Source organism: Solanum verrucosum, unplaced genomic scaffold (genome assembly GCF_900185275.1).
Source record: "Solanum verrucosum unplaced genomic scaffold, falcon-dt-bn FXZP01000229.1, whole genome shotgun sequence".
NCBI lineage: Eukaryota > Viridiplantae > Streptophyta > Magnoliopsida > Solanales > Solanaceae > Solanum > Solanum verrucosum.
The window spans coordinates 2,602,711-2,627,253 of record NW_026020011.1 but is presented as its reverse complement, the minus strand read 5'-3'; the positions used below and the strand labels follow the sequence as shown (position 1 = coordinate 2,627,253).

The 24,543-nt window shown below is 36.1% G+C and overlaps 1 protein-coding gene across 2 annotated transcripts; it reads left to right on the top strand.

Moving 5' to 3' along the window:
• Positions 1 to 1,080: 1,080 nt before the first annotated feature.
• On the top strand, positions 1,081 to 24,161 carry LOC125820085 (exocyst complex component SEC5A-like). 2 transcript variants are annotated; one of them, XM_049499500.1, is made up of 21 exons: positions 1,081 to 1,470; positions 2,080 to 2,234; positions 2,323 to 2,408; positions 4,488 to 4,682; positions 4,773 to 4,900; positions 5,027 to 5,185; positions 6,018 to 6,122; positions 8,815 to 8,889; positions 10,474 to 10,611; positions 10,704 to 10,856; positions 13,167 to 13,310; positions 17,867 to 17,993; positions 18,069 to 18,279; positions 19,206 to 19,321; positions 19,403 to 19,631; positions 21,862 to 21,955; positions 22,576 to 22,653; positions 22,738 to 22,794; positions 22,945 to 23,094; positions 23,454 to 23,669; positions 23,925 to 24,161. In XM_049499500.1, the coding sequence occupies exons 1-21, from the start codon at positions 1,102 to 1,104 to the stop codon at positions 24,135 to 24,137; spliced, it is 3,198 nt and encodes a 1,065-aa protein (XP_049355457.1). In that variant the 5' UTR covers positions 1,081 to 1,101; the 3' UTR covers positions 24,138 to 24,161. The 2 variants fall into 2 exon arrangements, with proteins under 2 accessions (XP_049355457.1, XP_049355458.1); XM_049499501.1 differs by lacking the exon at positions 23,925 to 24,161 and having other exon boundaries at positions 23,371 to 23,632.
• The last annotated feature ends 382 nt before the right edge of the window (positions 24,162 to 24,543 follow it).

The following is a 24,543-nucleotide window of genomic DNA, read 5'->3' as shown; positions in this document are numbered from 1 at the left end:
ATGTTCCACGTTAGCTTGTTAGCTACTGTGATAATAATACCTGCATATAAATGAGCAATCTTCAAAAAATTGTGTTCTGTGTGCATGTATTCATTTAGTTATTTCCAAATGATGATTATCTATGTTTTAATTAATTAAATTATATATTTTTTTAACTTAGTGAAAATGCAAAATTACTATAATTATTAACGATTTCACCATTTAATAACTCATATATTTATTAAGCTTATATTATTCTACTGTATTCGACAATAATATAGCTTTGAAAATAGCTCGAATATAATATGTTTCTTACATAAATTGATTTAAAATATCTATTTGTACTAATTGAAGGTTAAATATATTTAATTAAATATTAAAAAAATTAAAATGAACTTATCAATAATGCAACAATAAAAAACAGGAGAGAAATGTTAAAAACACCCCTCTGGTCTCGCAGTTGGTTCCTCTTCCTTCACAAGAACACTCTTATGCTCCTTATGAGTGCACTATTAATTAAATCATAATTTCTGCCAGTTTTTCTAAATAAATATACATATATACACATGTTTTTTTCCGAAGCTGACGAATGCACGTCCACCCTCACTAGCAAAGGTGGGTGAGTGGGTCTGCCTTTACTTAAATACACTCCCGATCTATCACATGACATATCAAGTGGTCTCAAACTCTTGTAGGAGTGTGGAGGTCTTAAACAAAAATTCGAGATAAGTGTTGAAAACACTTTGAACTTGGTGAGAATTTAAGAGTGTATTTTACTCATGTGTATTTAAGTTCAGTTATTCAAATAAGTATTTTTTAAGACGGTTATAAAACTTATAATTCACGCCAAATAAAGAAATATTTCGAATATTTTTTTCTAAAAATAACATATGGTCTAAAAGAAGATGACGTGTACAAAATCATTATTCCAAATAAAATTAGTATTTGAAAATAGATACTCCATGGAAAAGGTCTTTCCTTTGCTCTAAAAAAGAGGATCAACGCGATTTTTCATATTTGTTTCAGTATGGCATATCCAAATTCCCTCTACAATTTCTCTGTTAACAGCAAAAAGAGGAATCAATTACCATCGGCGAATTCAAATTCACCTACTGAGCAAAAATGTCAAGCGACAGTGACGAAGATGAGCTCTTACAAATGGCATTGCAGGAGCAATCAACTGGTAAGAAGCCGTCAGAGCCACCACCGAAGCCGAAGCCGAACTCGAGGAGCGGCGGCAGAAGAGCGGGAAGTATGGATGCGACGCCGAACAGAAAGGTGCAGCAGAAGCATAGTAAGGGAGTGGACGAGGAAGAAGACGATTCGGACTTAGAAATTCTCAGCATTTCGTCTGGAGACGAGGATCACGCATCCTCGAAGAAGGAAAGTAAGGGTGCCTCGAAAAGAAGGGCTCCGAAAGCTGGGAAGGATGATGATGAACACTGGCAAGGTGGTGAACCTGATTGCTGGAAACGCGTTGATGAAGATGAGGTATGTAAGCTAGCATTTGACCATAGAAATATCTGTTTAACTATGAAATTTGATAAATATTTTCAAATTTCCCAAAAATGCAAGTCCAAAACACATAGTCAAAAAACTCAAATCTTCAATTTTTAAGTTTCATCATCAAAATCTATGACAATTGGTTCCATGTAAAGTAGGAATTTATGATAATTAGTCAAGGTGTAGGATATGGTATGGTGATATTGTTTTGGTAGTATTTTTGCATGTTAAAGATTAACAGCACTTTCTAAGTATTAGTTGAATCAAGTGGTGTGGAGGAAGTATTGAAAAGAAAAAAATTAATACCAAAAGGGATTTTGCTTTATTGGTATGTCCGTGTTAGCACTATAGTTGCTTATTTACTTATCAGAGATTACTCTTTGTATCATATACATTTGGGAGTTGTTCATTTGAAGGAGTCAGTTTTATTTTGTGAGGTCCTTTATATGAATTTCAAGTTACATTCCATGTGGAAGTGGATAAATAGCCTTCTTTATCATTGTAAATCAGAATGTGTGCACAAATTTTTCTTCTTGGCTAGTTGTGTTTAAAGCATTCACAGATACATGCCAAACTTAAAGATCAAAACTTTTTCAGCTAAGACGTCATGTTCGGGACATGAGGGAGGCTAGAGCAATTCCAGCCACTCAAATTAAGGCTGAGGAGGAGAAGATGGCATTGGCAAAGAAGGCACTTCAGAGTTTGCAGTCTTTCCCTCGTGGCATGGAATGCATAGATCCTCTAAGATTGGGGTACTTACTATCATCTTACTTTTTATGCATTTCAAATTGTTCACTGGTAATTTCTTGTGCTAAATGAGAGGCTTCTTTGTACTTACAGGATAGTTGACAATAGAACATTAAGGATGATCAGTGAGCACTCATCAAGTTCCCCAACTATAGGCGAATTAGACCCCAAAACTCGCGGTACTTAATTCTGTCACCAAATTACTTTATTGTGTTAGGGCTTCCTTGCCTTTCCTTATTCATTAGTATTCCCTCAGAAAATACCTTATCATCAGCCTCTTTCTAACATCCCAAATTGTATGTGCTATGCAATGGAAATTTTGAGATGAATCTGCATGACAAAAAAATTGTTCATAATACACTTTGTACGGTGGATGATATAGCACTTTATGTACCCACAGCGATTGGATGCTTCTGGATTCAACTGTGGGTACTTACTCTTAGTACAGTTGAGTGAGCTTGTTTTATTGCATTATCCTTTAGGCCTGTAGCTGTGCTCTCTTTGTAGTGCTTGTACGTATATCATGATCTCAAGTTCACATGGTAAGGCATGTGAATGTTTAGGCTCCTAAGCAGATTAAGACAGAGATATTTCATTCCTTATGTGGTGGATCCCTTGGTAATGATGTTCTACTATCCTATGAGGAAATTATCATTTTGTGGTCAAGGAAAAAGCATGGGTCCTGGGGGTGCTGCTGTAGTGCACTTTGTATGTGTATGAAATAGGCATTTGGATTACTAGACAAGCCTAACAATTGGTGACTACCGTGGTATGATTTTCTAATTATACTATTTCCTCAGTTTTGTTGGTGGGGAGATCCCTTGGTGATGCGTGCAGCTCTTGAGAATATCATTGGCGGTGGACAGAAATGCAGGACGTGCACTAGAACTATGCTTTGACTTTGACTGAGCATATTATAAAAAGAAACTGCTGAAGCTATTCCTTAGGGGTCACCCCCCCACACACCAAAAAAGGAAAAGAAAAGAGAAGGAAATTAACACCTGCCTCCATATTGGAAGCCCAAATGGGTTTCTTCTATAGATCCTATGTGGGAAGGAGCATCTTAATAGAGATAGCTCTGGACTTATAAGATGTTGCAGTCATGTGAATCCCCATCTTATACCCTTACCTTGAAATGAGCTTTGATTACTTAGGTTGAAGGTTGAAACACAACTATCAAAGTGTCGCTTGTGAAATGTGATGAAATATTCTGTAATTGATTTAGAGAAAAAAAAAACAATTTTTAAATCTATTGAAGTATTGAACAGACTTAGTGAAATTGAAGATTGGTCTATATCATTGTAGAGTAGTACAGAATCTGAATGCATTGTTTAGTTTGATGGTAGTGATCATGAGATATGATTATGTATAAAATTTGAACATTACTAAAATTATAAGATTTGTGATGTACTAGTTCTAGGCATACTATTTTTATTCTCCTTATCCCACCAGTATCCCACAAACCAAGCAACGGTTTGTCCTGTTGTTTTACTTCAGGGATATTAGGCACTGTTAAATGACATGGTTTTGTCACTTAAAGAGACAGAGTAATGTGAAGCCAGGGGTTGTCACTTCATGAGAAAAGTGATGTGCTTCAGATAGTGAAGTGCCAAGTGATCTATGCAAGAATCTACCATTTCTTTTGGATCTGAGTTCAAATGAGGGCAAAAAAAGAAGAGAAAGAGAGAGGTTGCTTCACTTTTGATTTACTTCTTTGGTCCTCTTTTTCTTCTTCTTCAGACAATGACTCTTTCTTCTTCTTCTTTCATGCTAGCCTTCTTCTGCTGTTACTTCTGATTCTACGCTTCTTTTCCATGTTCCCTTGGTACATTTTCTATTGCAATTAAATACTGCAAATCAGTTCTTTTAACGGTTGACTTTTGAAAACTAAGGGCTGGAGTTATATCTCAGTGGCCTAGTTAGAATTACATCTTAATGATGTTTACATTTGAGCTGTTGTGTTAATGTAGGCATTATTGTATATTGGATGCTAAATTAATAGTTTCATTGAAGTTTGATGTCATAAATACTGAATTCTCATATGTTAAGTGATTTTTGTAATTTCTGTAAATCATGCGCGTTGTTTCTCTCTCTTTGCTTAAAGCCCGAGAACTTGCAGGATCTTGTTGATTGACTACTTGTTTCCTATTTTCACTTTTTAATATGATTTCCTTCTATAGTTTCTCAATCTCAGGCGAGTTATGTTTGATTCTAATCAACTGATTTTTTGTTTACAAGATCTTGTGTCAATTTTGCAGAGAGGTTGAATTATTTTTCTGAGAAGTTTGACTCAAAATTGTTTATATCCCGAATCCACCAAGATACTGGTGCAGCAGACTTAGAGGGAGGTTCTGTTTCTTTGAAGACTGATCTTAAAGGACGTATGCAGCAGAAAAAACAATTGGTCAAAGAGAATTTTGATTGTTTTGTATCTTGCAAAACTACGATTGATGGTTAGCTTCACATCTTGTTTGGGATGGAGTTCTCGTCTTACTTTGATTTATCATCGGTAGATCTAATTGGGTTTGATGCTTTTGCTATAGATATTGAATCAAAGTTGAGACGCATTGAGGAAGACCCTGAAGGTTCTGGAACTAAACACTTATATGATTGTATGCAAGGAGTCAATTCAATTGCTAACCGTGCTTTTGAGTCACTATTTGAAAGACAGGTAGATAGGACGTGATGCTGTATTTTTTAGTTCGATCCATTTAGTGAAGTTGATTATTGTAAGGTGTGGAATTTTTTACTCTTCTTTTGTTGTTAGTATGTAACAAATAGAAACATTTCCGTGTAGGCTCAAGCTGAGAAGATAAGATCTGTTCAAGGAACGATTCAGAGGTTCCGAACATTGTTTAACTTACCCAGTGCCATTCGTGAAAGCATTAGTAAGGGTGAATATGACCTGGCAGTCAGGGAGTACAGGAAAGCAAATTCAATTGTGCTGCCTTCTCATGTATGCAAGATTTAATTAGTTATTCTGTGACTTTTACACTTGCAGTAATGGATTTTGCTTTCTGTTTGAAACTGTTTAAAATTTATCTCAATCCTGCAAACAGGTACCCTTACACAAGAAAATGCAAAAGTTTATTGCAGCTATGCATGTACACGTCTCTCTGTGTGTGGCGCCCTATGTTTCCTGGTCTTAGTAATCAATTAATTGAAGATTCCTTGTGGTCACAGTAACGTAGTATACTCCAAACTAGTACATGGCTGTTGACAATGTTCAACTCTAGTAATTTGGGTAGCAAAATCTTAACTTCAAGAACTATTTTAGAGTTACTTTGTAAGTTTCAGCGAGGCCCTTCCTACGACATACATTTTGGCAAATGTGAATGCTATATGCTAGGAATTACTGTCTTTTCTTTGCTTAACCCATCAGTGTTCACCTCAATGTAGATGAAACAAAATGTCCTCATTGCCTTGTTTAATGACTCCATGCTTATTTAAAAGAAATGCTTTAAGGCCTCCCTTATTTCTGACTAGTGCAGGTTGTTTATGCTCCTTGAAATGTAGATTCTTTGGGTAGGCATTAACATGGTAAAACGTTACTTGATCGAGTTTCATGCTTTTGATGTCTTTAGTTTGATTAGTAGTAAATATGTGTGCTCAACTTTTATGATGCTTGACACTTTTGAGGTTATCTTTCTGATTATTACTTAAGTTTCTTTGTTTAGTTTTTCTACTTTTTTGCATATAGATTCTGCCTTTTTTTGTTATTTTTGTCATCATTATTCAAAGGTTTTGCTTTTGTTTTGGTCACAAATTGTTTTATGTGTCCTCTTCAGGTGGGAATTTTGAAGCGTGTCGTTGGGGAGGTTGAAAAAGTTATGCAAGAGTTTAAAGGCATGCTTTACAAGTCTCTGGAAGATCCTAATATTGACCTGACAAACGTAAGTCATCCTTTAGTTATTTTACCAACTTGAGTTTATTTTTTTGGGAGGTACTATATATGGAAAGTGCAGGATGACATAATGGTGGGATGTTGGTTCTCTAAGGGCTCATTTGGTACGAGGGATAAGGGATAACTAATCCCACAATTAATTTTAGGACGGGTTTATCTCCTTAACATATTCTGTCTTTAGTTTTCAAACACATCGTAATGTTTCAATATAAAGTTCTAAATATTCTGTAGACAAAATCTACAAAAGAACATATGAAATTGTTATTGATAAATGCAGTACTAGATTTATTACCAACCTATATTATGTCTTTATTTCCAATACCTTCCAGAGTGGTCAAGAAGCTAGACAAACTGAGAAGGGATTTTATGTGGCTTGGAACAAGGAAGGTAAGGGTATGCACTAAGTTAGATGGACAACAGTTTAGCAAGAACTCAGGTGGTCTTGGTATCAGAATCTGAGGGTACAGAATGAATGTTTGATGATGAAGTGTCTGTGGAGAAACAGTGGAAGGAGGTTATTCAGAACAAGTATGGGCAGAGCAGGCCATGGTGCAATATTGTCACTAGTACTTATGGAGTTTCAGTTTGGAGGTCAAGAAGGGGTCTTTGGACCAAACTCTCGGAGAATGTTACTCATAAGGTGGAAATGGTAACAGAATTCTTTTTTGGATGGATGAATGGAATGGCCAGGCGGCATTGAAGAACACCTTGATCTCTTTTCTTTGTGCACTAACCCTGAGGCCTATGCTGATCGGACTCTTCAAAATGTCACAGGAGCGTGTTGGATACTCCAAAAGTAGTGTATTTTTGAGAATCCAACAGGGTGCGGCAACAATTATGGAGAGGAGCAACATAGCCTAAGGCTGCAGTGGCTGAAACTTGGTCCATAAATGGATGTGATATTCAACTTAGGAGATATTTGAGTGATTGGGAGATGGATAGAGTAGATCAACTATTACAAGAAGTCAGCACCTTCAAAGGAACTTCTCCAACTTCAGATGCAATCAGTTGAGGCATGCTACTGATGGCAAATTCTCAGTGAACAGATTATATAAAAAAGAGGTGAGGGAGTAACCAGGAGGGGAAACAGGACCATGGGAAGATCTGGAAAAGTTGCACCAACTAAGGTTAAATATTTTTCCTGGGTGGTGGCTATGAAGGCATGTCTAACACAGGTGAGGCTGAAAAGAAGGGGGTCTCAAATAGTTTCCAGATGTTCTTTTTGTAACGAGGAAGAAGAAACTTAACAACCACCTGTTTTTGCGTTGCAAATTAACTTCAAAGATCGGTCACTATTTCTAAGTCCCACAGAAACAAACTGGCCAATGCCAGAACAATATTGCTGATTTATTGAGCTGTTGGATTAGGAGGGGTGGGAGCAAGAGCCAAAAAGAAATAGTGGATAGTAATCCCAACATGCATATGGTGGATAGTGTGAAGAGAGAGGAATTAGAGATGTTCTGCGGATAGGTTTAGTTCCATTCATAAAGTTAAATAGAATTGTATTATATCCCTTTTATTTTGGTGTAAAGAGGAATGTATAGATGGAGTTGAACAGATAGTAGATCTTTTAGGTTCCTTGTAATATTTTCTCCTCGTTTGTAATTCTCTCTTAAGGTTGCCAGCATGTCCTTAATGCTGAGATAATATGACGTTACTAGTTTTTTTTTAAAATACATGAATTGTTGCAGTGAAGGAAGTCAAAAGGAGGAAGAATGAAGAGGAAAGTAGGTTCTATAAATCTACCAAGAGCTTTTTAGAGATGACTCCTCAGTCTCACGGAAAGTTGCTTAAGCTTAATAACGTTCAGGATGCAACAAAGTAAACTCAGTTTGTTTACCTATTACCTGCTAGCTTATTTGTTGGTACACATTACATGGACCAATATCACCTATCAAATGTCAATTCCGAGCCCATAAGTATGTTGTTTTTACATTGGATGCGAATCCATTTATGAGTGTCCTTGATAAAATATATCTACTCACTATGCAAGAAGAGATTATTTAAGAATTAATGCAATGGAACAATGCTGGATGAAGTTGGTTGCAATCACAACGGATTATGTGGTGTTTACTGTTCCTTTTTGACATGTTGGCTTCCTTTTCATCCTAGTTCAGTTACTTCTAAAGGTTTTTGATGTCTATCCAGAATCAAATGTATCATCTTGCTTCTCAGCCAAGAGTGTGTTTTAGATGCAAAACACTTCTAATTATCGGCTTATATTGTGGGGCATGCGGTACTAGATAGAGGAAAATACTTACTGGACTATAAATCTATCTTTGCAGTACACGGGGGATGCCAATAAAAATTGTAGCATATTCCACTTATACCTGATGGAAGATTTAGTAATTCTGTTTTCGTTGTCTTGCTTGTGTTCCCCACTTGTGGGATCACACTAGGTTTGTTGTTATTGTTGTTGTTGTGTTGCTTGTGTTAAGGTGAGTCAGATCTCAGTATTCACCAAACACTTTGATATTATCATTGTTCTTACAAATGATTGATTTTCTTATAAAATTGATTCAGTCACAGCTTCAGCTCCATTTGGTTTGACTCTACAGACCTTGGCGTTGGGTTCAACCTTTTAAATGCTGACAATTTTACTCATATATTAGTTTTTAAAAAGTTTTGAGATTTCAAACTTCACTTCTTACTTATGTGTGGTTTCTTAATGCTTCTTGTAGCTTGAAAATATAGTGAGGCTCTTGTTGGAGTTGGAACCTGAATCAGATCCTGTATGGCACTACTTAAATATACAGGTGAAGCATCCAAATCCGATATCATCCTTTTAATTATATATTAACATTATGCTTAGGTGGATTAGAGGGGGGTGGGGGCGTCTGCCCCCACAAGATCCAATACCCTTTGCTGGAAGGTGTTAGGTTTGGACCCCCCCCCCCCCCCCCCCCCTCTTTAAATGCTGTTTATTTGTTGGCTTTTAGAGCCCTAATTGTAGTTGATTCTATCAAGGTCAATGCTCTAGAAAATTGGACCAAGGTGATAACATTTGATGTAAACTAATGGGGAGAGTTTCGTATTCAAGAGCTATAGAAAAAGTGAATTTTCATTAAAAAATGTGTTACGAAGGGTAGCCTGTTCTCTATGCATAAATGCTTTAAACTTTAGAAAACATTGAAATACTACTGATCTCTATAAAACATCAATGTTTTTCCTTCCACGTAGTCTACATCAGTTCACAGGGGTCACTTCCCAAGCTTTACTTCTCTTCCCTTTGCTCCTTAAAGCCAAGCTGTGCAACACATTTTTGTATGGTAATCCGTAACCCGCTTCTCCCATTTCAATTACCCAACAGATTCCATAGTATACTCCATAGTTGATGTGCCACCTATCAATGAAGTAACAACAATATTTTTGGGTTAGTACCAGAAGTAATAACAATCATGTCTTCCCTTGGATACCCTGCTTAATCAGGGAACACCCTCTAACTTGAGTAATCTTCCTCTTTATTAGATGTATATGTATGTAGTCGTGATGCTAATAATGCAAAAAACATATGTTCATGATGCTCTAGGGATCTACATTGAGGACCGAGAGAAGTCTTGTTCTCCCTTCTCAGCAATGTATGATAGAAGGATCTTACAGTGAAAAGACCATTAATTTGTCTCTCCCGTTTCCATGAGTCACTCAGAAAGATTCAAGGAAAAGACGAAGCTAAAAGAAAAATTTGGCTAGTTTTACAGAGCTTATCATATTAATCCCACCATTTGCATTCAATAAAGTCTAAAACCTAGTAAGATATTTTAAGTTATTTGTTTGTTGTGAACTTAGTTCTACAAACGATACTACTATATTTAAAACGATATTCTTATTGGTCAGTTCTTTAAGTTATTTTATGCCACTAAAAAACATTTAAGCAGTTTAATATTGTCTTAAATGTTGAATAAGAACCAGCTATTGGGATAAATAAAGAAAATAGTGAGTCCCTTAAAAACTTTTATCTTCTCACTGTTTTATTACTAACAAACTGATCTTATACTGTTTCAAGGTTTTCACTGCTCTAACTAATCAATAGTAAAACATATGGTAACATTAGTACTTCTAGGCTCTAGCTTTATTCTCTATCTATCTCCTCTGAACTTCTATGCTTTCATGTTTGAGAAATCTGGCTTTTCATTGCTTAATTCTCATAGAATAGTAAAATGCAGGGTATGTTGTGAAAAAAACCTCTTCTCTTCCTAATAATGATTGCCATTATTTTTCCCCTTTAAGATAGTGTCTCCCCTTATGGATGTGGCAAATGATATCTAGCTTTATGAATGACATTTGATGCCGACTTATCTACCATAGGAAAAAGTTTTGGATGTAATTATGCTATTTTTCAGAATCTCAGAATTCGAGGCTTGCTTGAGAAATGTTCTTTAGATCATGAAGCTAGGATGGAGAATTTACAGAATGAGATGAGAGCCAAAGCTTCATATGATGCAAAATGGAGGCAAATTCAGCAAGATATGAACCATTCCGTAAGCATTACTGTCTGTAATAAGAATCTGTTGTGATTATCAATTTGACTACTTATTAATGATCCTCATTAAATGTTATAAATATATGTCAGTCAGACATTGATTCGGAACTGTTAGTGATGACCGGTGAACAAGGTGATGCTTTTAGAGGAAAATATATACGTAGATTGACTGCTGTTGTTATCCATCATGTACCTGCCTTCTGGAAAGTTTCTGTTTCGGTGTTCAGTGGGAAATTTGCAAAGGTAATGAGACTCTCTTATCCCGTTTACATTATTCATCAGGTCAGTCCATATATTCTAAGACTAGAAATTAGATATTAAGGGCCCGTTTGGTCATACGAAATGAAATCATGAGATGAAGTTAAAGTTTTGTTTGGACATGCAATTTGGACTAACAGATAGATAAAAGGATGATAAATGAAAATGAAGATTGTAAAGCACTCACGGAAAGACACATAAAGTTGGTTGGAAAGATTTTGCCCATAAATGAAGAGGATAAAACAATTGTGGTATAGCATGATAACGAATATTTTTTTTTCTACTGCCAAATGGTTGTACTTTGAAATGTTATTTAATTTAATACACCATTTAGGCTAATTAAATGTAAAGCATGAGGGGAAAAAAACAAGGAACAAATGAAAAAATGGAATATGAGGAGGCACAAGAATTAAATAGTAGTGTAATTTTCAGAGATTAATACACATTACACAAAAAAATAAAGAATGAAGTGGCACAAAAATTAATTAGCAGTATAATTATTCAAAAATTAACACACATTTAAAATCATTTTAATTATAAATTATGAAGATGAAGGAAAGGTTAATATGAGAATTTGGGAGTTTGGATGAAAAACAGTACATGGAAGAGACTAATGCAAAAGAAGAAAAAACTCCTAATTGGGTTTAAATACAAACCAATTTAATTAGTTTTATATGTGGTATTAAGTGGTTATTTGGCCTTTTGTCTTAAAAATATTGCTAGGTGGAATTTACTTCAACATTTATGGTGTGAGGATTTTATTAAGTCATTAATGCAGTAAATGTTTATAAAAAATGGCGAACAAAATACAAAAATATGATATTATGATTGATTGTAATGTAACTTTTCATTTAGGGCCTTTCCACTTGTAATATGATACATGATTATTATTTAATAGATTAATTAAATAATTTATAATATTTTAATTTAGTGTAGGGGTAAAATGGTAATCCAACTTTGCATTTTAGAGCTTCCTACTTTTAATAATATATGATATGATGATATGATGATGATGATGGTATGATTAAGATATCCTCTGTCATCTACCATTCTACCAAGTCAGTGACATGGTAGCTTTTGTGGAGTAAATTTGAGGCTCTGATGCACTTTCAGAATAAAATTGATAAATTAGTACCTGCCATATGTAATCAATCTTGCTTTGTTTCCCCTTTAAATTTGTTTTTTCAGAATCTATTACTAGCGGCGATTTTGGACCACTTTACTCTGACTAGTTTGCTTACACATGTTGAAGTCGTGGGACATGTAAAACTTTTCTGATGTATGTTTGAAACTAATTAATTATAGAAATATTTCTTGTGCTTTCATCTTGTCCAACTTAAATCAGATGGTTGATTTGCAAGTTTCTAGGTGAACTCACTCTTCAAAAATGAGTGCTGATTCTAGAGAGTATGCAAAATCTCTGAAGATTGAAAAGTCCAAATGGTCTTATGATGCAAATTTTCTAAGTTTAGATGTTGTGGGCATTTTAAGATAGATATTGTAATTTTTAAAATATTTTTTTACTTGGAGGTTTGATGAAAAGGATAAGTATCTGAATGATGGTCGTTAACACAGGCCAGTCGAAGCATAATGCTATGAAATTTTATTGCTTCCAGAAAAGGGTTTAAGTCCCATATACAATAAGTATATCGACGGGGATTGTAAAATATAATCCAATCACATTCGGTAACTCAGTCTGGATACAAATAAAGGTTCCTTGATTTTTGCTATAGTTCATCATAAGTGATTCTTGTCCAGGTCTCACATGTTTGTGAAGTTGATTTAGCATATAAAAATTAACTTGCATCTCCCGAGCATTCTATTGATGCAAAACATCCCTGTAGACAGCAAATTTCATAGTATTCTCAACATTACCCATTTATTTTTCAGTATCATTACTTTTCTGCCACTTTTTGTGTTGGTAGTACTGTGAAATAGCACACTTCCGGACCTCAACATCTGGGTTCTTGGCACTATGAAAACAAGCATCCGTGATTAGATAGCTGAAATCTGCTGCACCATTGCCGCACTGAATTTTGGTTGTGTCCATCTGTGATGGCCATCTATCTTATTCCTTTTAATTATAGTTTCTCTTTCATTCTTTTTGTAATGTTTGGCAACTTCAAGTGGTATATTCCTGGGGATAGATCTAGTTATTACCATTTTTTTCTCGTTACTAGAGAAATTTGTCGCTTCTCCAATTTTGGGGATGCGCATTAGTTTTGCAGTCTTTTCTATTGAAAATTGCTTCCATTTTCTAGCTCTTTGATTTAATGGTTCTTTTCTTGTAAATAGGCATCCCAGGTGTCTTCTGATTCAAATGTCAATGCCTCTGCAAAGAGAACTGAAGAAAAAGTAGGAGATGGAAAGTACTGTAGTCATTCTCTTGATGAAGTTGCTGGGATGTTGCAGAGTACTTTATTAGCTTATGGATCCGAGGTAAATGCTTCCTCTAAAATTGGTCTTTATCTTTTACCTTTTGTATCACTTTCTGCTGAGACAAACAGTACCATTATTGCCAAACAACCAGTTTAACCATGCCTAATTCAGAAGAGAATCCGACTATCACAATCCATATTAAAATGGACTAGCTTAGATCTCATCGAAAGATAAAGACAGTCAGGTAGTTAGAAGTGACTTTCCTGCAAAATATAAATTCTCACGATGATTCCAGAAATAAAAGATCCTTAGATTTATGGCACAAGTTTATAGTCAACTTAAGCTCTTTCTGTTTTTCTTTTTATGGGATGTAGCACATATATTATGTGAATCTCTATATCCATTGCTTTCTACTTTGTCCCATTTAATTCTAATACTGCTAAATATTCATTTTAGTGTAAATTAAGAGTTCTTTAAAATTAGACGAGCTCTAAATCCCTCACTTATAGTTGTACTGATACAAGTTTCTAACCATTTCTTCAGACATATATCATACCTAATGCAACTGTGACAACAACAATAGCTAAGTATTAGTCCCAACTAGTTGGTATGCCTATATTTTATTGTAATCTTAGTTAAATCTTCATTGATTTCGGGAAATTGTAGGTTTTCTGAGAACTTTCGTCCATGTGATTTTAGGTCTATTTTGTCCCTTTTAACATAATCAATCTTCATATAGTCACACACACAAACCAGTACATTTGGATCTTTACGTTATATATGGCTAGACCATCCCAAGTGACTTCTTTTTTATACTCTATGGGGTCGTTTGGTGTGAGGGATAAACATAAATAGTCATGGGAAGGTTTTGAAAAGATTAGATTCCTTGAGGAATTTCATTTGGTAAGGCAACAAAGAAAAGAAAGCAATGCATTTGGTCAAATGGGAATGCCTCATCACCAGCAAAAGGATGGAGGACTTGGCATTAGAGACCTCAATGCCCATAACCAAAGCTTGTTGATGAAATGGTTATGGAGATATAACTTGGAGACTAATGCATTATGGAGGAGATTTATACATGATAAATATGGCCAAGATGACCAGTGGTGCTCAAATTTTGTGAATTGTCCCTTTGGAATTGGAGTTTGGAGAGCCATTAGATCTTTTTGGCCACTTTTGGCTGGAAATATCAGTTTCAAAGTTGGCAACGGGAGGAAAATTCTCTTTTGGCATGACAACTGGCTTGGGCATGGTCCTTTAAAAGTTTTGTTCCCTGATTTCTACACTATTGCTACGTTACCAGATATTAACCTTGAATCAGCTAAAGGAGTACATGGGTGGAATATTACTTTTTGAAGATTATTACATGATTGGGAATTGGAAAGAGTTGTGGACTTGTTCAAGACCTTGGAATCTTTCCAAAGCTTCAAAGAATCTGAGGATAGGTTGTGCTGGAAATCTGGAAGAGATGGAGTCTACACTGTCAAATCTGCATACAACTACCAGATTAGACAAAATGCACAATTTGACCAGTGGCCATGGAAGTTCATCTCGAAGACTAAGGCCCCTTACAATTGGCTTGTAGCAAGAGAAGCATGTCTCACCCAAGAAAACATAAGAAGGGGATTTCATCTATGCTCTAGATGTTGTATGTGTGGTGCAGCCAGAGAAAACAATAGCCATTTGTTTCTACATTGTCCCATAACTGGACAATTATGGCAACTTTTTTTGAACTTGGTAGGACTAAGATGGTCTATGCCAGCAACAAGGTGTGATTTATTGAAGTGTTGGAACTATAATGGTGGTGCAGTGAGACAAAAGAAGTGGTGGAAACTTGTCCTAGCTTGTATATGGTGGACAATTTGGAAAGAGAGGAACTACAGAATTTTTTTAAGACAAAAGCAATCCTATGCAGAAAGTCAAGATGAATTGTATTCTTTTGTTCCTTTTTTGGTGTTAAGTTCTGGTGCAGATCTAATTCATATATATATATGTACATGTTACCAGTTTCAAAAAAATAAAAAATTTGTGTCTTGTTTGGTTGTCATGTTTGGGATAACTTATCCCACCATTTATACCATAGTGATGGGATAAGTTATCCCAGGATAGCTAATCCCTGGATAACTTGTTCCCAACCAAAAGACCCATATGTGTTACTTGTGCTCTCTACTTAATGTGGTTATTTCTAATCTTGTGTGATTTTATTTTGTATCTCAAATTACTGCATTTTTACTACATTGATAGTGTGGATAATTTGGTCTTAGATGCCTGCCATTCACTCCCATGTATATTGCAGGTCTTAGCACTGTTTTCTAGCATTTGCTTTACTCTTTTTAGGCATCTTCGTACTGCATCGAAGTTGACCTCCCTCCATTTCAAATCTCCTATTTTGTTCTATATGTTACTTCTTCATCTATCATTTCCAATCTCCTAGAAGATTGAGTCTAGATATCTGAATTGTGCGTGTTTGGGCTCCAATAAGTCCATTCAATCTTTCTTCATTTCGTTGTTATGGATGTTGCAATCTGTAAATTATGTCTTGCTTCTACTTTTCTAAAACCCGTGATCTCTAGAGTTCTTTTTTGTTTTACTTCCTTACTAGTTTTGTCAATTAAAATAATATCATTTGCAAAAGGCATGCACCACAGAACCTCATTCCAAAAACTATTAATTAGCTCATCTAGGATAAACAAGCAAAGGCTCGAGGGAAATCCTTGGTTTACATCCACAATCTTTGTATCTCAACAACAACATACCTTGCGTATTCGCACAAAGTGGGATCTGGGGAGGGTAGAGTGTACGCAGAACTTAACTCTACCTCATAGTTGAGGTAGAGAGGCTATTTCCGATAGACCCTTGACCCAAGGCAAAAATAGACTAGAAAAAGACATAATGGAAGTACAAGAGACAATAGGTAGTAACAAAACAACAAATAGTAGCAGAACAGTACTACAACAAAATAATACTATAATCGAACTACACGAAACCATAGATGGCAACAAAAATTGAAGAACAAGATATTATAAGGGTAGTCCTACGACTACTAGTAAGGGCAACAAAACAATGCACTCCTACCTACTAGTATGCACGCACTCCTATCTCTAACTTTCTACCCTAATTGTGTCCTCTACAACTTCTTATCTGAGGTCATGTCCTCGGTGTCCTCAGTAAACTGCAACAGTGCCATGTCCTTTCTAGTAACCTCTCTTAAATCCATACATAGCCAACCTTTCACACCTACGGATGGGGGCAGCCGGGTATCTCCTCATCACATCTTGTCTTCCACCGAAGCCACTCCCAATTTGTCTCGGATATCCTCATTTTTCGTCCTATCTCTCATAGTAAACCCAAATCCATCAAAACACCCTCATCTCTGCCATCTTCATTTTCTCTCACATTATTCTCATACTTGGGGTCTTCCATTCATATTAATCTTCGATGTAATTCATATTTTGATATGGATTCTTTTCACTCCCAGAACCTTTCTCTCTCTCATTGTTCTCAAATTTGTGACTAGTCAGTCATATTTATCTTTTTATATACGTATTTGATATGGATTCCTTTCATACCAAGAACCTATAATTGAAGAACTTTCTTGGCACTTTATTGTATGCTTTCTCTGGGAATATCCTTCCTTCTTCCTCTTCTTATAAATTCTTCTTAGCAAACATATAAACTCTACTGTAAGTACTAGGCATAAGTCACACTTGTCTCTATCACCCTTATAATGTCCCTAAATCTATACCTGATAGTTCTTTCCCAAATTTCAATCTATGGATCGTAAGTCTAATACTGCAGTAGTATGTTGTTTCTCCTTTTTCTTATATAATAAAACCAACATGCTCTCTCTTCGGTTGACCTTTTTTACTCCATGATATAACATTGAATAGCTTGGTTAGGCATGCTACTGTGCTTTCTTCTGGCCATTTCCATGTTTGTACAGGGAATACCATCTAGACCGTACAATTTTTAATCCTCATATTCATGACATCCTCTTTTTTAGTAGACTTGTTAGGAAATAGACATTCATGGGTTGAGTTTTACCTCTCTTCTATCTTGGTGGTGCTAGCTTTATATCTTATGTTTTCAATTTTGTCATACACACTGCTAGCTTATACATCCTCTTGTGTCTTCTATAATATGTTTGGTCAAACTTCTAAAATCTGCTTCTTCTTCTTTTTTGATAAAGAAATTTTTTTTTTTGATAAAGTAAAATCTGATTATTCGCAAAGTGCTTTTTGTCAGAAGTGTTTTCTCGGAGAAGTACTTTTGGAGAGTAGCAATTTGTGTTTGACTAATCAATTAGAAGAACACTTTTGCCAATATTAGAACAGTAATTTGTGTTTCTTTTAGCTTCTGAAAAACAACTTATGCTACAACTCAAAGCACTTATTTCCCCGCTACCCCAACTTTCTAACATAAGCACTTTTTGGAAGAAAAAAAACATTTTTAGCTTCCCAGAAGCTTGGCCAAACGTGCAATTAGTCTGTTTTAGCTGACAATGGATTTGAAAATTGATATGGAGCTTTTTCTAGTAGATCGGATAAGCTTTTATGATTTAGTATGTATCATGCTTCTTCCTAACGCACATCATTGAATGTTGAAATTACTCACAGGTTCAGAACACATTTCGAGATCTTGAAGAATCAAACATTCTTTGCCCATACATGAGTGATGCCATAAAAGAGATATCTAAAGCATGTCGTGCTTTTGAAGCCAAAGAATCAGCACCTCCAGTTGCTGGTATGTTAATTTTCCAAGTTGACATATACTATTGTCTGTGAAATGTTTCCAAGTGATATCTCCGGTGATTAACAGTTACGGCATTGCGCACACTTCAGTCTGAGGTCACAAAAATCAATATATTGAGGCTCTGTTCTTGGATGCGTACTACAACTGAGAAGATAACAAAAGATGAGACCTGGATCCCAGTATCTATCTTAGAGAGGAACAGATCTCCATATACAATTTCTTCCTTGCCTCTGGCTTTCCGTTCAATTATCACATTTGCAATGGATCAGATCAATACGTAAGTTATAGATGTCGCAAAATGCTGTATGTATATTTTACACATATCTGTACCTGTGATCTAACCCTCCTGCTACATATCGCGGTAAGCTGAAGTGTTTTTCCCTAGCTAGCTTCTTTTCAATATACAAAACACTTGTAAAATTGCCTTTAATGTATGCCCGGAAGTCATTTAGTTTAGTGTCAACTATTTTAAATATAAAATATGTGCATCCAAATACATGTGTTTATGAAGCTATCAAGAGAGATTCAAGTATACATAGGCTCGCAAAGAAATATATATGTTAAAAATAGACTTTCGTGTTTCCTCAGTGCTATTGACACACGCTCGTGTCCAGACATACTAAGTAAGGGGGATTTGATTTGAATTGTACTGTGGTTTGGTGATACTTATTGACTTACTGTAACTAGTTATGCTTATTGATACCATTAATTATTGTGACAACTCCTCCTTGAATGTTTTATAAGTGAAACAATTTCGAATGGCATCTTCTTATGGAAATCCTAGCTACTCTTAGCATTATATTGAGAAGTCTCATTGATATTGCTTTACATATTCGTCCATAGGCCAAATCTGATATGGAATTATTGGACTCAAAATACGAATATGCAAACATGATGACTTATATGTTGTTCTATATCTCCATGAATTTAGGAACTTTTGCTTGCATTGTATTATTTGGTCTATGTACCGGAACTTATATGCAGGATTATACACCAAAGATCTTTTTCTGGCTCTATCTTTAGCAGATACATAATTTTCTTGTTACCGAAGATGTAGTGCCTCTTGCCTTCTTAAGTTGCTTGGGCACTGTAATATAGGCCTTAAGGAAATAGACTTGAAATTGTTACTCGGAATAAATTTTGCAAAATGTACGAACAGTTGGTCGATTATTGCACTCATTTCTGTATTTTTATTCTTTCCAGAATGATCCAGTCTTTGAGGAATGAGGCTATGAAGTTAGAGGACATATTCTTGCTGCTTCAAGAAATTCAGGAATCTGTTAGACTTGCCTTTTTGAACTGTTTGCTTAACTTTGCCGGTATGTAAAGCAGTTGATACCTCAGCATTTCAGTAGCTGATAGACTTTGGAATATAATACAAAATTTTACACTCTAATTAGGCCAGCTGGGTCACACTGGCAATCAGCTTCTGAACGAATATGACAGAGAGAGTTCACATTTTCAAAATGGACATGCTGAACCAGAAGATAAATCATTGGATCCTCTTCCAGGAAGTATTGTTAATCCACATCGACAGTTGCTGATGGTCGTAAGTAATATTGGATTTTTCAAAGATGAACTTGCTCATGAATTGTACAGCAAGTACAGACGAACTTGGCAGCAGTCGAGGTACAATAATAGCTCTCGAGTACTTTATAGCTTTTAAATCAAGTTAAGCAGTACAGGTACCTCTCTAGTACTGTATAGCTTGTCCACTTCATATGATTTCTTCCGTCGAATATAATGTCAGAAACATTGCGAACAATCCACTCAATAAGGGTTGACAGGATTAAGGGTACTTCGTTATATCAATGTGTTGCAGAACTACGTCCAGGTTGATTGCCTAAAGAGTTGGCAATTCGATGGGCAATAGGAGTTTGTTTGTTTTCTGAAACTCTTATACTTTCTGTAAGATAACAACGAAACTATTGTCTTTTTTTTAAGGGTTTATCTCTTAACTTTTTAGTTGGAAAACTTTTTCTTTTCCCAGGAATTTGAAAGATATTCTCTGAACAAAGAAGTAGTGATGCGCGTGCCATTAGGACCTAAAATGTTCACTTGAATAGTTCTTTTTGGCAGTCATCTCATCTTTAGAGACTTTGACAGAATAACATTTTGTCGAGCTACCTAACATCAAATTAACATCATACTATCTAGTGTCTTTAAATCCCCACCTGAGATGCACTTCATTCTTGAGGGTTGGTGCAATGCAGTCTAGGCACATATCTTGCTTAAGCAGCGGTTTAGCACAGACACTGCATGTACCTCTATGTTCTTGGCTCTCTTCCATAAATAGAACAACACTAAACAATAAAAGGGAAATGACAAAGTACTATACTGATTTTAGGATTATTTGAGTAGGTATAAATAGGAAATTAGACACCAAGTAATCTTAACTAGTCCCTAATCTGTACCCTTTATCATAAATTCAAATGATTATTGAAATTGACTGACATGATTTTCTTCAGATATTCCAATTTATTAAATTTTTCAATCCTTTGATCTAGAGAATTATTTGTACTACAACAACATACCCAGAGTAGTCCCACAAGTGGGGGTTGGGGAGGCTAAGATGTACTCAAACCTTATTCCTATTTATTTTTTTGCGTAGAGAGGATGTTTCCAAAAAATCCTTAGCTCAAAAGAAGTCAAATCAAAGTAGGATCAAAAGAAAAATAACGACAACAAAATTGCAATACACAAAGCAAACGGAACAAAGAGGGGATTGCTCAAATGGTAACACTCTCCACCTCCAACTCTGAGGTTGTGGGTTTGAGTCATCAAGGGAGAAAAAAGGTGGGAGCTCCGGGGAGAGATAAAAAAAAAGTAGTGGTAGGATTAAGAATAAGATACTACGCAGATACTAAATAAGGAGAAGATGAGAAGAGAAGACTAGCCCCCTATCTATACCACATAAAAGTATGAATACCCATTACCCTTTATCCTTATCCTCGATCTCCAGACCTTCCTATCTAGGGCTATGTTCTCAGTAAGCTGAAGATATGTCATGTTTTGTCTAATCACCACCCTCAGTTCTTCCTCGGCCTGCCTCTACCTTTTCTAAAACCTGTTGTAGCCAACCTCTCACATCTCCTTACCGGTGCATCTCATCTTCATATGTCCGAATCATCTCAGCCTCGTTTCCTTCATCTTGGCCTCCATAGAGGCCATTCCTACCTTGTCCTGAATAACTCCATTCGTAATCTTATCTCTCCTAGTATGCCTACACATCCATATGAACATCCTCATCTCCGCTACCTTCATATTCTGAACATGCGTGTTCTTACTGGCAACGCTCTGCCACATACGACAATGTGAGTCTAACGAGCTTACCTTTATCACTTGGCGACACATTCTTATCTCACAACACCTCGGCTGTGGGCCTCCATTTCGCCCACCCCTGCTCCAATTAGCTGTGCGACATCATCGTCAATCTCCCCGATTTTCTTGGATTATAGACCCAAGATACTTGAAACTTCCTCTCTTGAGTATGACTTGCATATTGATCTTCAATTCCACCTCCTCTCACACATCACGTCACTGAACTTGCACTCCATATTCTCTGTTTCCATAGAATTATTTGTATTCATAGTTATTTTTTCCTGGACTACGTAATATGTATATAGCTTTGTTTCTTTTCTACTTTTTTTTGTTTACTCAGCTCTCGCTTTGTACTTAATAAAGCCGTAGAAGATATGAGTAACAGTAGCCCATTGCACAAAGCATTCCATGTTTATCAGGTTCCGAGGAAGGGTCGCACCTTAAAGGGTGTGATGTAGAAATCCGTAGAAGATACTCGGCGTTTTTCTACGTTTTTCACCTTTGCTAACACTGATACTAAAGTGCTGTGCTACCGTAGGGGCAAGGATGAAGAGGACGCTGATATGCAAGATCTTATTGCATCTTTCTCTGGGCTTGAAGAGAATGTTCTTGAGCAGTATACTTTGGCAAAGGTATTCATCTGTAATGGATATCCTTCTGCTTTGTTTCATTATGGTTTCCACCTGTTATTGTTATCGAGAATTCTTAAAGAAATTTTCCGAAGTAAATTAAGGTACATGTCTGTAGGAATTCCAAGTATACAAATGGTGCACAAAGCACTATGCTAGATGCACAACTTGTTAGTTATAATCAGAGATACCTGTGCCTTTTGAAATAAATGACTTAAGAACATTCTTAGTTTCATAACTATAAAAGGTTTATGCTCCGTATCGTCACTTAAAAAAGTGTCAGTTCCTCTTTAGTATTCTCCTAATTATTGTCCTTTTACTTCTTTTTTCCCTAAACAATGTGTCTTCTATCAATATCCTCAAGGAACACCGAGTTGAACAGATAGCCTCTCTGCCTATATTAACCCCCCCCCCCCCCCCCCCCCCACGGACCCCTGATGACTTGATCCTCTATAATTGGGAGGTGTAACCTGAAAAAACCAAAAGCTGACAACAAGATATTGATACTTTGTGCTTGATATTTGAGAAGATTTCTCTAAAAGAATCGAGAATTGCTCTTAAACTTTGCCTTGTCCCTGATTGGAGGATTCCTAATATTCTGTTTTTTGGAAATATTTTGTCAGAGAAATCTGTTCAGAACAGCTGCTGTAAACTATTTGTTGGAGAGTGGTGTACAATGGGGTGCTGCACCAGCAGTTAAGGTAAGAAGTCTTTCTCATTTTGGCCTGCTATAACAGAAAATGTTTTCCACTTGGAATGATAGCATGATTTTCTATGCATTGCAGGGAGTACGAGATGCTGCTGTGGATTTACTACACACTTTAGTTGCTGTACATGCAGAGGTAAATTCTCCAACACTTTTCTGGGGATATTGTTGCTCGTTCATATTTTGGGTAGACGGAGATTTTAATTGATTTGTCTGATGTTTTTCTTATACCATTCTCTCCCGCATTGCTTAGTCTAACTTTCTAATTTTGATTTTTCTCTTACAGGTCTTTGCCGGTTGTAAGCCTCTGTTGGATAAGACACTTGGTATTCTTGTTGAAGGTCTAATAGACACTTTCTTAAGCCTTTTCCATGAAAACCAAGAAACAGATTTTACAGTATTAGACGTGAATGGCTTTTGTCAGCTTATGCTTGAGGTTAGTTAAATTGTTAGTGCTTCCCTGAATCACTTTTTTTTCTGTTAGAAAGCTTCTGTTTGGATGGTGCAAATACAATTTGGTTTTTTGGTTTTTTGCTTTTGTTTGATTGAGTGCTTTTGTATTGCTTAAGCTTTTATGCTGGTTGCAACAAATAGAAGCAGCAATATACTTTAAAACAAAAATGTAGAGAGGGTTCAGATTCGATTCCATGTTCTTGCATTTGCTTCTCTACATATTTTTTATGGACTACTGAAAGTTGATAGAATAAAACAGGGAACTGAAATGGATAGGTCATGCTCTCCCATGCCTAACTGCATGGCGTTGACTCTGATAGTCTGTATGGCTTAATCCTGCAGCTTGATTATTTTGAGACCATATTGAACACTTACTTTACACATGAAGCAAGGGAGTCTCTAAAAACTTTACAAGGGGTCCTTTTAGAGAAAGCAACTGAGAGTGTCCCAGAGACTGTTGAGACTCCAAGCCATAGTCGTCGGCAAACACGTGGAAATGATGATGCACTTCAGGATGAAAGGCAGCAAGGAGGGACTATATCACCTGATGATCTGATTGTATGAAATACTTTCTCTATAGACTTTTTTCCAGATTTTTTGTCGTGTCCTTTTTCTATGCAATATGCTTTAGACGTTGTTAAGACATAAATTTTCTTACAGAATATTGTTTATTATCACAAAGTTCAGTCCAACCAGCAAGTTTTCTGTTGGCTATGATATTTGCCTTGGACCAAATTATATAGTTTAGACATTGTCATTGAAGTGTTTCACCACCTTTTCTTACATGCCTTTGGATTGTTCTGAATTTCACAGGCTCTTGCGCAGCAGTATAGTTCTGAGCTACTTCAATCTGAACTCGAGAGGACACGAATCAATACAGCATGCTTTGTGGAGTCAATTTCTCTGGATTCTGTCCCAGATTCAGCAAAAGCAGCTTATGCTTCTTTTAGAGGATCAATGGATTCTCCCGGTAGAGGATCTCAAAGTGTCAGACCCCCAAGCTACTCCAAACAAAGACGCCGATAAATTAGAGGTATCCATTTTCTTTTCTCAAAGTCCTTCTCCCATAATGCTTGTGCAGTTGTATTAATGATATTGACATTTTGCTGATAATTTCACTATAATCACAAGCCTAATTTTAACTTCTGTGTTGCTGATAATGAAACCATAATCACAATCCTCATTCTAATTCGTTCACGATTTCAGGATCAGTTGAATTTAACAATATCAAAGGATGATTGGCAGTTGGATGACACAGCCTTAATTAATTCCTGTTTATAATGTGTTCAAGTGTTCCACTTTTCGTCCCATATTTCGAGCTTCACAGTGGGGAAGCCTCTTCATTTAGCTGTGAAACACAATCCACAAATGATTTGACAAAATAATCTTTAGGTGTATCCTGCAAGTTGTTTGTTCTATCCAAATGTACCTT

Bases quoted from the DNA above. Each gene is read 5' to 3' on its own strand.
- LOC125820085 (XM_049499500.1), top strand. From the start codon at position 1,102: ATGTCAAGCGACAGTGACGAAGATGAGCTCTTACAAATGGCATTGCAG. The intron at 4,683-4,772 runs GTTAGCTTCACA...CTTTTGCTATAG, and splicing joins TTGCAAAACTACGATTGATG to ATATTGAATCAAAGTTGAGA. The intron at 19,632-21,861 runs GTACAATAATAG...GTGCTACCGTAG, and splicing joins CGAACTTGGCAGCAGTCGAG to GGGCAAGGATGAAGAGGACG.